Below are 12,760 nucleotides of genomic sequence, written 5' to 3'. Positions count from 1 at the left end.
AGGAATAGAAACATTTGTTAAAGTAGGATGAAATAAGTAGAACAGTTAAGTAAAGTATATCTTTAGAAAATGAAATATAACACACAATGTTCTACAAAATGCTTTTACACTAATGATAAGAAAAAGTAGAAGAGAAAACAGCAGTCACGCGAAAGAAGTTGCAGGACGACCTGAAAGCAGTGGGAACTAGTTACCTAAAGAACAATAATTAACCGCGCTGTTTCTGTTCCTACACCCTACACAAAATTCTCCTGCTCAAGAAGAAGCAGATGCTTATAGACAATGGACCTCGAATAAACTATGATGCATCTTCTTTTTAATGTGTGTAAACTTGAAGTGTCTTGAAAGTATATTAAATGACAAACACAAAATACTGGGCACGGGTTGAAGAAAAAATGTCATTCTCTAAATGACATTTCACAGGAGGTACTGTGGTGATCTGGAAGCTTTCCTGCGGTCCAGCTCCGGTGCTCTTTAAAATTGTGGCCATGAAGTACCCTGTCATGGAAAATGAACTTCTAACAGACGATGTTTATATCGACTAGCATCAGAGCCAAGGCTACCGCACCTCCAACACAAACAACACTAGAGGAAATTACCCAGCACTGGACTGTTATTACACGCACTGAGTATTTACTGGAGATGACCACGCACTGAACTCGGATCGGATATCAACCTCATATCGATATAATGTGGCAGCATGTGCTGAGCTGGAGTCAGTGGAATGTGACCCAACTCCGGCGAAGTTCATGAAAAGATTTTTCAAAATTGGATTCTCTTATTTTAAGCAATTTAACAAAAGCCGAAACCCGCTAAAGTAGCTCATTGTCTTCAGACAGAACGAGCCATGTTGAGCAAATCTCCTTTCAACCAAAGCACAGCACCAAGCAACGACAACTGATTCTTCCAAAAATCGAGCCAATATCTTTAATAATTGTGCACCACTTTCCCAAATTGTTCCACAGCACATAATTGTACAAGACTAGAACTAAAAGGCCCAAACATGTTCCAGCATGACAACCTTGTCCAAGGTAAGCACCAGGATGACATGGTTTTCCAACGCTAATGAAAAAGAATTCAAGTGGCCTGTACAAATCCCTGACCTCAACCCCATTAACACCTTTTGAATGAGCTGGAATGTCGACACCCCCTTAGGGCTCCACTCCTGGCATAAGTGCCTGACCTCACTAAAGCTCAGTGTGGCTGAATGAGCAGAAACCCTCAGAGCTACGGTTCAAAATCTTGTGGAAAGAGTTCCCAGTACAGTGGAAGATCTTACAACGGCAAGATTTATATATAATTATTCCGAGATTTGCAATACTTTTATTTAAAAAGACCTATATTTTATATGTAGATTGATTTCTCGCTATTCTCGCTACATTAAATGGTGCTGGAAAAGACGCTACGGAGACCGAGCCGTATCCTGCATGTTACATAGAATTTGGATTGACATGGCAGAGGTAGAGCTGCATCGAGATGCAAATTGCATCAGTCTTAGTTATGGAGATGCACAAACCTTAAAATGTAATGATGTAAAATGTAAGAATGGACTTCAAGGTGGATTTATTTATTTTTTCCTCACAAGCTTATCATTTCATCTTATCATTCTTTGTTTATTTTACAACAAACAGTCTCAAACCGAATCAACTGATTGTTTGTTTATTGTTTTTCTGATGCCAGCCAGGCTATTTCCATGGCAGGATCAAGCTGGTTATAATGAGACGTTTTGTCTATGGCAGAGTTCAGTAGTTATATGGAGTAAATCAGTTTATTGTAAGTAGGTATCGTAGTATTTGCTTTGGTGATGCTCATATGTGCTTTCTGAGTAGAAAAGCTGTCTTTTTAAGTGGATTGCAGTCCATTAATATGTGTTTTATGGTCATGTTGGTTTCCAGTGATGACACGTTGGGGGTTCCAATATGAAATCTAGTGTATACAGTATAGATGATCTGGTGGTGTCTGGATTCAAAGGTTGGTTAGATTTGATGTAGCTCGTTATCTGAGTACTGGTCTCATTTCATTTGCCACTTTTTAAAATGTAGGAATTTATTATTGGTTTCAAACCGAATCAAATGAAAAGAATTTGAAATACAGGAGTTCCCAACAGCTGCTGTAGGAATGGGGCTGTATGATCATTATTAGATTTTTTGACTTCTTTTTAAATGCTTTACAGATAACATTAAATTGCGTGTTTTAGCTTTAAAATGCAATGAAACTTTTTTATTCCTGACTGCTAATCATATTTTCCGTTTTAAACACAAACATTTTCTTTTTTTGCTCAATTACAATAGATTTTTACTCGACTTGCACTATGCTACGTGTGCAAATAATCGAGTGCCCGGTGGAATGAATCACCATTAGACGATCCTCGCTCCACTGCAACAGAGCGCTCATCAAGGAAATGACATGAGGTCCACACCTCTCCGTAATGGTCTCTCTCACCCGAACGGAGCCTCCGAAAGACATCTCGAATGGGATCTTGATCGAATCAGAGTCGTCCTCGCCGATACCAGCTGGAAACAGGGGGGGAGACAGCTGTGCAAATGCGGTCAGGTGCCTAAAAATATCCTGCGCGGCTCTTGGAAAACCGTGAAGTTGCCTGTGTAATGCGGTTTCGCTTTGCGCTCTTGGAAGGCCGCTCTGATCAAATCAGAGATGCTCAGCATGTGCTGATATCTGCTCTGAAGAACAGGATACCGAGAATCCCTCGAGTGCAGCATCATCGGAGAACAAAACAAGCAGGACAAAAGCGTAACAGTACAGAGCATGCTCAGTAGATTTCCTGCAAGTGCCAATTCAAAAGTTTGTGAACACCGGACCATAAGATTTAAATGTGCTTTTTTTTAACATCTTATTGCATGTTTAGTCTTTTGTACCGTTATAACCACCTCTTTGTGTTACTAGATTTTGGAGTGTGATCGATGAGATCAGTGCTCATTCAGCCACAAGGGTGTTAATGAAGTCAGGAACTCATGTAGTTGAGGTGACGAGGCCTGGAGTATAGTCAGAGTTCCAATTAATCCCAAATGTATTTAATATGGTAATCCAGCTCGAGCTCCTGTTCTGACTCACCATGAACGGCAAGGCTGAATCACATGACAGGAAGGAAATAAACAATGAAAATGATACACCACTTCAAACTTCTTAAGGAGTGATTAAATTAGCCCAGTAAGAGAAGATGGGGGACGATGACAATACTATAAACATAAAACGAATATATTTTCCAGTAGCTAATGTGCAGCTTGTACAGCAATATTGTCAAAATAAGCAACAAAAGTGAGTACACCCCTAAGGGATTACAGCTGTATGTCGTGTAACTATGCAAAGTCACATGTCCTATTCATCATGTTCATGTTTTTGTTTGCTTGACAGGACCATACAAATTTGTGTATCTTGTATTAGAGCAGTTAAAAATTCGTGCTTTGAGTACGATTCTATTATACTGACCATTGGATGTTCAACATGGCACCTCATGGCAAAAAACTTTCTGAGGATTTGAGAATTAGAATTGTTGCTCCACACAAAGATGGCGTAGGCTATAAGAAGCTCGGTAACACCCGGAAACTGAGTTACAGTACAAGTGGTCAGGGTTTCACAGAGGTTTTCCAAGACTTGGATGGTTAGATTGCATACAGTAAAGCATGGTGGTGGTAGCATCATAGTCTGGGGCTGCATGAGTGCTGCTGGTACTGAGGAGCTGCGGTTCATTGAGGGAAACATGGATTCCAACATGTACCGACATTCTGAAAGCAGAACATGATGCCCTCTATTTAGAAACTGGGCAGAACGGTAGTTTTCCAACATTATGATGACCCCAAACACACCACCAAGATGACAACTGCCTTGCTGAAGGTAATCGAGTGGCCAAGTATGTCTCCAGACCTGAACCCTATTGAGCACCTGTGGGGCTTCCTTAAGCAGAAGGTGGAGAAGCGCACTGTGTCCAACATCCAGCAGCTCAGTGATGTTATTATGGAGGAGTGGAGGAGGACCCCAGCAACAACCTGTGCAGCTCTGTTGAATTCCATCCCCAGGATTAAGGCAGTGCTAAATAACAATTTGTGCTAATAAAGTTTGCTTTGGACACATTATTTAGACAATAATGGCTGAAGGTTGAGTTTTTAAAGCTGCACACTGACTAATCTAACACAAGAACATATAATAAAATGGTTGCTGAAATGTGAGGGGTGTACTCACTTTTGTGAGATACTGTAAATGCAGGAAACTTTGGTTAAAAGAACCAGGTTTAATGCAATTCCAGTTAAATGGCTACCCTGCACGTCCACCGTTACGAACCATACACCATTCTGGAAACCAGAGAAAAAACACAGACGTGGAAATTCCCATAGAGGCAGTAACCTGAGCTCAGGATTAAATCCAGGACCCTGGAGCTGAGAGGACCCTGCTGCAACAACAATAATAATCATCATCTTGGGCTTGTACATCAAAAATTTACAGTATTATTATTTAAACATGTGCTAGGCTGAGTAGAGGTTCATGTCCCCAAAACTGATTAAGTCCATATATTTTAATTTTGAGTAACTGCATTTTTATATCCGATTCTATGACTTGTAGGACGTGACCCTGTTTCAAAGCTGTACGAAACGCAAACCGCTCTCCTAATGCTTGCTTTCAAATTGCACAGCCTTAATCCCCGAAAGAAAAATAAATAAATAAAAATGCTGCCCAGCCAAATGGATCACGGGGCTCCATGATAACAATATTGTGCGGTTTAAATAACCACAATAACGGATGATCGGTACATGCCTAAGGTTCTCGGACCTTCGCCGTGCCCGAAAGCGAACGCTGATTGGAGCGAGGCAGTCTGTAGCGTGACTGATAGCCAGTGTTTATATTCCAGTGCTGATAAACACTTGACATAGTCTGAGATTTACGCTAAGTACCATTTCACTGACTCATTTGCTTTCTATGACGCCACTCAGGGCTTGATAATGTGGGAGCTGTGCAAGGCAGTGATAAGGGGGGAAAAAAATAAAACGTACATGGTAGTTCACACCGCAGCACGGCTTAGGAACGGGAGCTTATATGAAATTCTATTTTTGCAACAAATGCGGCGTGTATTGGAAGGGATTATGGCCAATTGTGAGACCGATCCCATGGTGTTTTATGGGCGGGCTCCGTTCACCAAGCGGAGATAATGGTGGCCGTGAAGGGCAGAATATCTGAAACAATATCTATTGATGGATGATGCAATTTTAGGATTATGGCATAACAATATGGGATATATATTAAGAAATATTACATCTGTGACTGCCTAATGCTCCAAATATTCATATCTCTGCTTGGATTTCAACCTGATCCATTTGATCAATTCTTATAAAAAACAAATATTAATTCTACCCAATCCAAAGTATACCCCGGAGCACAAGACCTGTGGTGTGAGGCGAATTGGTAGGATCGAGCTGAAAGCTGAGCCACTTTCCCACGGGCATCGCTCGACCGTGTGCATACCCATGTTTCAGGTTAAAGGAAACGGCACTCTATTGATCATTTGCGAATCTCACACAGCGCAACCCCTTGCTGTGCGACATACTGTAGCAGTGATCCCAAGCTTTCCTGCGTGATGAGGTACCAAACCAACCAGCTGCTTACAACATGATTGTGCAATTAAACAAGACTTCAATCCAGCACAACTCCTACTTTATATACATACACACACCTGCATCCGTGACCTTCGGTGCTTCCTTTATGCGCACCAGCTGGGACGGCACACAATTCTCGTCCAGAACCATTATAACACTCGCACCTGGTACACGTACTGTATCAATCTTCAGGCAGAATTCAGTTCTCCTGTATATTCTTGCTTCACAAACACCTTAAAAAGCATTCTGGACTAAAACTTGATGTTAGATTCCTTATAAAAGCTATTCTGTGTTATTATGGTGTTGGAGGAGAAACACTATAAGAACAGAAAAATCGTTATGACCCCATCGTAACTTGAAAATATCTTGAAATAAGTCGGGACACTACCAAGGAGCTTTAAAGAATGGTGATCAGTTTAGGGGTGGTATACTGTAAAAGGTAATAAATATGAATAAACTTTCCAGTATGTGTGTATGTGGCAGTGGGCACGTGGACAAGTACCGGTTCACGAGTGGAGGGCGGCCCCAGACACACACTACTTCGGTGTCCGGCGACGCCAATAAAAAGGCGGGAGATATAAGCAAAAATTGGGTTAAAAAAATAATAAACTACCGCTCAAACACAGCCATTTGAAGTTTGTTTACTGCTGGCAGGAGTCCTGGTAGCGTCCCGATGTATCGTGCGAAAATTTAAACGGTGGGCGAAATCTACCCGTGTTGGAGAACAGACTGCACCTCGGGCTGACTTTAGGAACCCCTTTGTGGCTTGATGAGCCCAAATCTCCAAAAGCACACTCCAAAAATCTAGTGGAACATCTTCCAAAAAAGAGCGCAGGTTATTATAACAGCAAATGGGGACTAATCTTTTGCTAAATATAGTGTATATCTCCAAGAATGGCAATGCAATTTTGAGATCTAGTGAATGGAAAAGACATCACTCGTCCATTATTTTTATACGCGATAAATCCTGTACATGGGGTGGAGCCATCCAGGAATGAACCTCTTCCATAAAATGGTGATCAGGCAGAAGCACTTGCCCCAGTTTGTCCTCGGTCACCAGTCTGGATGTGTTTGTATTATTTACTGTAGCTATTTTTTCAGACCACTGATCCCTCGATTCTACACCTCTTCCTAAGGCTGGAAGCAGACACGTGACAAAACTACCAGAGACATCTCATAGTCTCTGCTAGTTAACAGCCAGAAGGTCTGTCAGTAAAACTTTCCATTTCAGTGATAGAAACGGCTCTAGAACCTGCCTCAGGGAAATCCAGCAGCCAGATTTCCTCTTTAATTAAGTGACTTTATAAATATCTCTTGCTCTGAAAGCTCATTGCTGTCACATGTTCCAAAAGTTTGTGAGTGGATTCACATGAGATTGTAACAAATAAGTTTTTATGGCCAATGTATGACGTGGGATCGAAAAGCTACTAACGGTGCTAGCTGGCTCTATTCTGACCACGTGCGTAATCACGTCTGCACAGAACATGGAGACGTTTGACACGACGTACGTTTGACATACGTCGATGCTGCTCAAGGTGTTTTGAGCAGCATGCGCGCTTCGAGAGCGGAAGAACATCACGAGACGTTGAGAGATCACGAAGACCTCCCGACTCAAACCGGCTAAAATATCGAAATCGTCTGGCAACTTGCATGATGATCCTCAAAGAACAATCCGCATGATCTCACTTACACCCAACCTACACGCCAGGTTTGGCTTCTGTGGACTTCTCCTTCTTGAAAATGAAGAGCCGGCTCAAAGGTCGCAGCACGAATCGCAGAAGGTGCTTGAAACCCTTTAAAAAGACGACTTCCAGGGCACATTTCAGAAGTGGTAGGAACGCTGGGAGCGCTGTATTGCTTTGAAACTTTTAGATACCGCCTGGAAAACCAAAAGGGGTTCATGGGTGAAATGCCTGATGGTAAACTGTGACAAAAAAACAGAACTGTTGTTTTATGGTCAACATAATTGAGATTACAATATCTCCATTTCCACCATCTGAGGCACATGGTTTGTATCCACATGATGTTATCTATTAAACACATCAATAAGATGTTGCCAATAATGCAAGTGTCCATACAGTCTGACAGAAACAACAGTTTTGGTTGCTGGCTTGCTTCATCGGCTACCATTCGCTCTACTGTCCCTCACCTCATGCTACGATGGCTTTAGGAAACCAAGCACACATCCTTTTAGCCGCTGTTGACCTTCTTAGCCTCGCTCACAGGAAGTAGCTGCTCAGCCAAGCTCCTGTTCAATGTGTATCGTCCTGATAAGAGTTTATGCATGACCGAAAAGGAAACAATGTTTAAAAAAAAAGAAAGCCGCATCTAAACATTAGGGTAGAGAAGCAGGGGGCATGAGTTCTGTATTGCCTGCAGTGGTACACAAACCATGAATTTGAGTTCTAGAATACTCGGTAAAAGTGCTTCTTTTGAACGTTCACTTGAGTAAAAGTACAAAAGTATTTGCTTTGGAAAAGTACTTATAAGTATCCAAGGTACTATGATTTATGGCTATAATGTTGCTATTATCATAATTGAAAACTACTTAAAAAAAAAATGAGGCCACGTGTGTTGTGGCGAGTTCGAGTCTGCAGTTTCTTCCAGCATTTATCCCTCCCTAAATGTTCTGCTTGATGTTGAACTGATGCTGAACTGTAAGTTGGTGATAAGTGGATACACCGAGCGCCAATCAAAACATCGCTCGACCCTGATTGGAGATCCAAAGGGTCCTCAAACGCAACACTGTTTCTTCTCACTGAATTAAAATGTACATGTAAACAGAAGATGCAACAACCTAACCCAGGACACACCCGTTCCATGGGGTACGTAACGCTGCCAAAAACATCTGAAAGACGTCTAAATCCAGTCAGGGACTTTCCTGAGTTGGAGCAATTTAGTGGAGTTCCTTTTTCAGAAACCTTAAACACATTAACATCATCCTGAGAAAATTTCAATTCATGGTAGTTTTCAGTGTTGCTCAAATTGCATCCAGCTGCAGTGCCTCCGGTTGCTTTACTGACGGGGGATGTGAGAGAGAGAGAGAGAGAGAGAGAGAGAGAGAAAGCGCCAACATCGGAGGTCCGTCATTAAAAGGAGACAGTGTTTAGTCTGTCTGATGCAGCCGTGATCCTGGTTGGAACTGTAGCCAAACACTTACGCTGTATACATCCAAAGCAAACTCTTTTACTCTCCTGCTAAGTAAAGATGAAAAATAAAACATCTTCATTAAGTACTACTTTAGTTATGTGTGACTTGAGGGCAGAACAGAGCAGCTCATAACCACTTTATATTAAAGAACTTGGTTAGAAATGTCTAGTTTGTTACACTCGGGCTGTATGGATGCAGTTAAACAGCTTGAAATACATCAAATTTTGCTAAAAACTTTTTTTTCATTGTTCCTGAGCACATCTGCACATTGGAGGCTTTTCTGCTCAGTTTACAATGGGATAAATATATAATTGGTCCACCCCTGATCTTCAGGTATATATAACTATACAATATAGATATAGTTATATATATTTACATATTTATAAATGTTAATATCTTGGCTAATTTTGTGCCATCATTCTCATAATAATAATTGTTACATGTGCGATAACCATCATTGTAGTCTGACGTTTTCTCCGTTTTACTGCTGCTATTTGTCCAGCTGAATGTTGACAAAACAGAGGTTCTTCTGGTTGACATCAAGTCCAATTTGTCATAATTCAATAGTTTTTCACTTTCTATTGATAACTTTCTAATCTCCTCATCGTCTCAGGTTAAGAGTCTGGGTGTCGTCCTTGACAGTACATTGCATCTTCGAAACATCAGCCGTCTTCGTCCGTTCCTCACATCCGATTTCACAGCTATTCTTGTTCATGCTCTAGTTTGATTATCGTAACGCTCTTCTGTTTGGGTTACCTCACAAACCCCTATTCCAGAACTGAGCTGCCCGTTTAATTACAAGAAGATCTCCCCTGTTCTTTATCATCTACACTGGCTTCCTGTCATCAAATAGAGTACAAGATTCTGCTTCTCACTTTCGAAGCTCTCGAAAATCTTGCACCCTCATACCATTCTGACTTGCTTCATACCTACACCCCCCGAAGCGCACTCTCAGATCTTCCTCTTCCGTGTCCCTCACTGTACCTTCTGTCCATTCACTCCCTATGGGGTTTAGGAGCATTTACCTGGGCTGTTCCTCATCTCTGGAATTCTCTTCCAAAATCAATACGAAAAAGTGACATCTGTTCAGATGAGCTTTTCTGACTAATTTGAACAGTTAAATAGCTGTTTGATTTTATAATTTCATTTTACCTAATATATAACAATGTATATTTATTTAACTGCTTTTTTTTAATTATTTCACATTGTTACTGCGAGCAACTGCAACCCATCGATATCCCTATTGGATCAATAAAGTATTGTAAATCGCCTAAGCTCTTGGATCCTAATGCGGTTTCAGGAGTGAAAGGTGGAGCATCTTCAAAAACAACACTTCACTTGAGTTCATGTGACTTTCACAGCATCGGCTTAAGCGTACGAAATCTAGACCGATGCCGATTCGCTGAATGTTGAAAACATCTGATTAACATCTGTACTAGAAACGGGTTCTCCGGTTTCCTCCAACTTCGCATACCCTGTAATAATTTACTCCTGGATGCAAATATCTATATACGATGTGCATGATGGTCTGCTATGAACCAGTGTTGCACCATAGGTGGGGGTTTTCCACCTCACATCCAGAGTTCCTGGAATTGCTTCTGGATTCTCCTGCATAAAGCTTACTGAAAATTAATAACACCTGACATTTTGAATGAACAAATACACCGTGAATATTTTGATATATTTGTTCACTTTTACTATCTGGTGTCAAATTTGACATCTTGACTTACAGAGTTACTCCGAAGAGTCGACTCCGAAGTGTCGACTCATAAGAGTCTAAACCGACAATGTGAATGTCAGTGATTGAATTTAACACACACACACACACACACACACACACACACACACACACACACACACACACACACACACAAAGTGCTGAATGAAATCCTATTCTCCACCTGACACCCAGTTTACACTCTGAATTAATATCTAAAGTTTAACATTAATTCTCATGCTATGAAAAAAATGCCACGGTATTGAACCGACTCCTAAACCCCTACTAAATCAAACGACTCCGACTCCAGGTGTCCAGGCTGAAAAAACTTAAGGTTTGTTTTTAAACATGATTTACTTTTATTTTAAAACCTTGTAGAAAACTTACCTCTTCCACAGTCAGGGGCATACATATCCTGTACTCTTTCATCAACATGTCTCCAGTCTGTGAGGCTTAACTGGAGGAAGAGGACAGATATACTGTATATAGATCACTTCAGAAAGATCCCGTGCAGGCGCCGGGGATGAGCGGGTTCTTCTCGAGGTTCCTCCTCGCCTTCCGAAAAGTAAAGTAAAGGAAATACGGAGAACCTAGTCGTTCTTGGAGATGTTTGAGAGGATAAGGTGGTCTCGATGCCTCTGGTTGATGCGTGGAGCAGAAGAAGGCGGTCGCTAGTTTTTACTCATCTGTCACAATGCTGAAAAAAACAGGCAGCGCTTTTTTTCCGACTCGAGAGCGCGCACACATCGTTTTCCTGCGTGTGTCTGTGTGTGTTTGTGTGTGTGTGTGTACACCAAATAAGAGAAAGAAGCGTGTTTCCTTTAAACGTTTCGGTGCGGTTTAATTGAGTTTTGAGGAAACACCGCAGCACCACATCCTTGCAGTCTTCCTTATCAGGATGAAGGGGGGAAAGTTCTAGCGGGAAAAAAACGAGCTCAGCTCGGCGCGCGCTCCTGCTACTGCTGCTGCTGCTAATCAGCGACTCCGCGCTACTTCCACTGCAGCGTGAGAGCGCGCGCGCTGCGTGATGACCACGAGGACTGCAGGAAACACCCACCTCCCATTTACTTCCCCACGCCTTCTCCGCCTCCCTCCTCTCTCCTTCCAATCCTCCTCTCGCCCCCTTCTTCCCTTACCTCCCTCCCCCACCCCACCCCCCTCCCCCACCCCCTCCTCCCTCTTTCTTCCCTCCTCCATTCATCCATCCATCCATCCATCCATCCCCACCCCTTTCTTCCTGTCCCTCCCTCCTCTTTCTTCCCTCCCTACTTTCTTCCCCTTCCCCTTTCTTCCCCTTCCCCTTTCTTCCCTCCTACTTTCTTCCCCTTTCTTCCCCTTCCCCTTTCTTCCCTCCTACTTTCTTCCCCTTTCTTCCCCTTCCCCTTTCTTCCCCTTCCCCTTTCTTCCCCTTCCCCTTTCTTCCCTCCTACTTTCTTCCCCTTTCTTCCCCTTTCTTCCCTCCCTACTTTCTTCCCCTTCCCCTTTCTTCCCTCCCTACTTTCTTCCCCTTCCCCTTTCTTCCCTCCTTTCTCCCCTCTTCCACTCCTCCTTTCTCCCCTCTTTCTTCAACCTCCCTCCCATTTACCCCATCTCTTCTCCGCCTTCCGCGTCTCACCCCTCCCTCCTCTTTCTTTCGCTCCCCTCCTCCCCATTCTCCCCTTCTCCTCCTTTTCTTTCCTCCCACTTCTCCATGCCACTCCTCGCCCCCTCTCCTTACCCCTCCCTCCTTTTCTTCCTCCCACTTCTCCATGCCACTCCTCGCCCCCTCTCCTTACCCCTCCCTCCTTTTCTTTCCTCCCATTTCTCTGCCCCACTCCTCCCCCCCTCCCCCTCCCCTTCCTCATTCTCCCCTCCCATTCGCACGCTCTATTGGCCCGCCAGACAACAAACTCACGTGCGCGCAACCTTTCCAGTAGAACCCCGGTTTACCGCCGTAAAATCTTTTTTTTTGTTTGTTTAATATATACGGTTTTTTTGTTTAATATATGCACCGTTAAAAAAATATACAATTCAAACCTAATTCCAACAAATCTTTTAAATCTACAAATAAATAAATAAATCTTTTACCAGGTGTTTTATGCGTTGTTCAGTTATTACAGAGAACCAATAGAAATCACACCCAGATATTTCACAAGTACAATTCATACTCATACAATTCAAACAGTGCCATCTACTGACTAAGGACAGTAAACGCACCAGGATTGTTTGAGCACTAGATTAGATTTTTTCATCATTTCCAGTAGGATAGCAAGAGGACACCCATTAGGACACAAGAATATGTGCAAAATTT

At 42.4% G+C, this 12,760-nt stretch overlaps 1 protein-coding gene across 2 annotated transcripts in view; it reads right to left on the bottom strand.

Moving 5' to 3' along the window:
• The window catches only part of LOC124386834 (cytoplasmic phosphatidylinositol transfer protein 1-like), a 60,771-nt gene extending 49,240 nt beyond the window's left edge, over nucleotides 1–11,531 (bottom strand). The window contains exon 1 of one of the 2 annotated variants that reach the window (XM_046850827.1): nucleotides 10,858–11,531. In XM_046850827.1, coding sequence (XP_046706783.1) covers nucleotides 10,858–10,905 — 48 coding nt within the window. In that variant the 5' untranslated portion in view covers nucleotides 10,906–11,531. The remainder of the gene's footprint in view (nucleotides 1–10,857) is intronic. The other variant, XM_046850820.1, reaches the window with a different exon arrangement.
• Between the last annotated feature and the right edge of the window lie 1,229 nt (nucleotides 11,532–12,760).

Source organism: Silurus meridionalis, chromosome 1 (assembly GCF_014805685.1).
Source record: "Silurus meridionalis isolate SWU-2019-XX chromosome 1, ASM1480568v1, whole genome shotgun sequence".
Taxonomy (NCBI): domain Eukaryota; kingdom Metazoa; phylum Chordata; class Actinopteri; order Siluriformes; family Siluridae; genus Silurus; species Silurus meridionalis.
The sequence above is the reverse complement of the archived record's forward strand: the minus strand, read 5'-3'. Positions and strand labels throughout refer to the sequence as shown.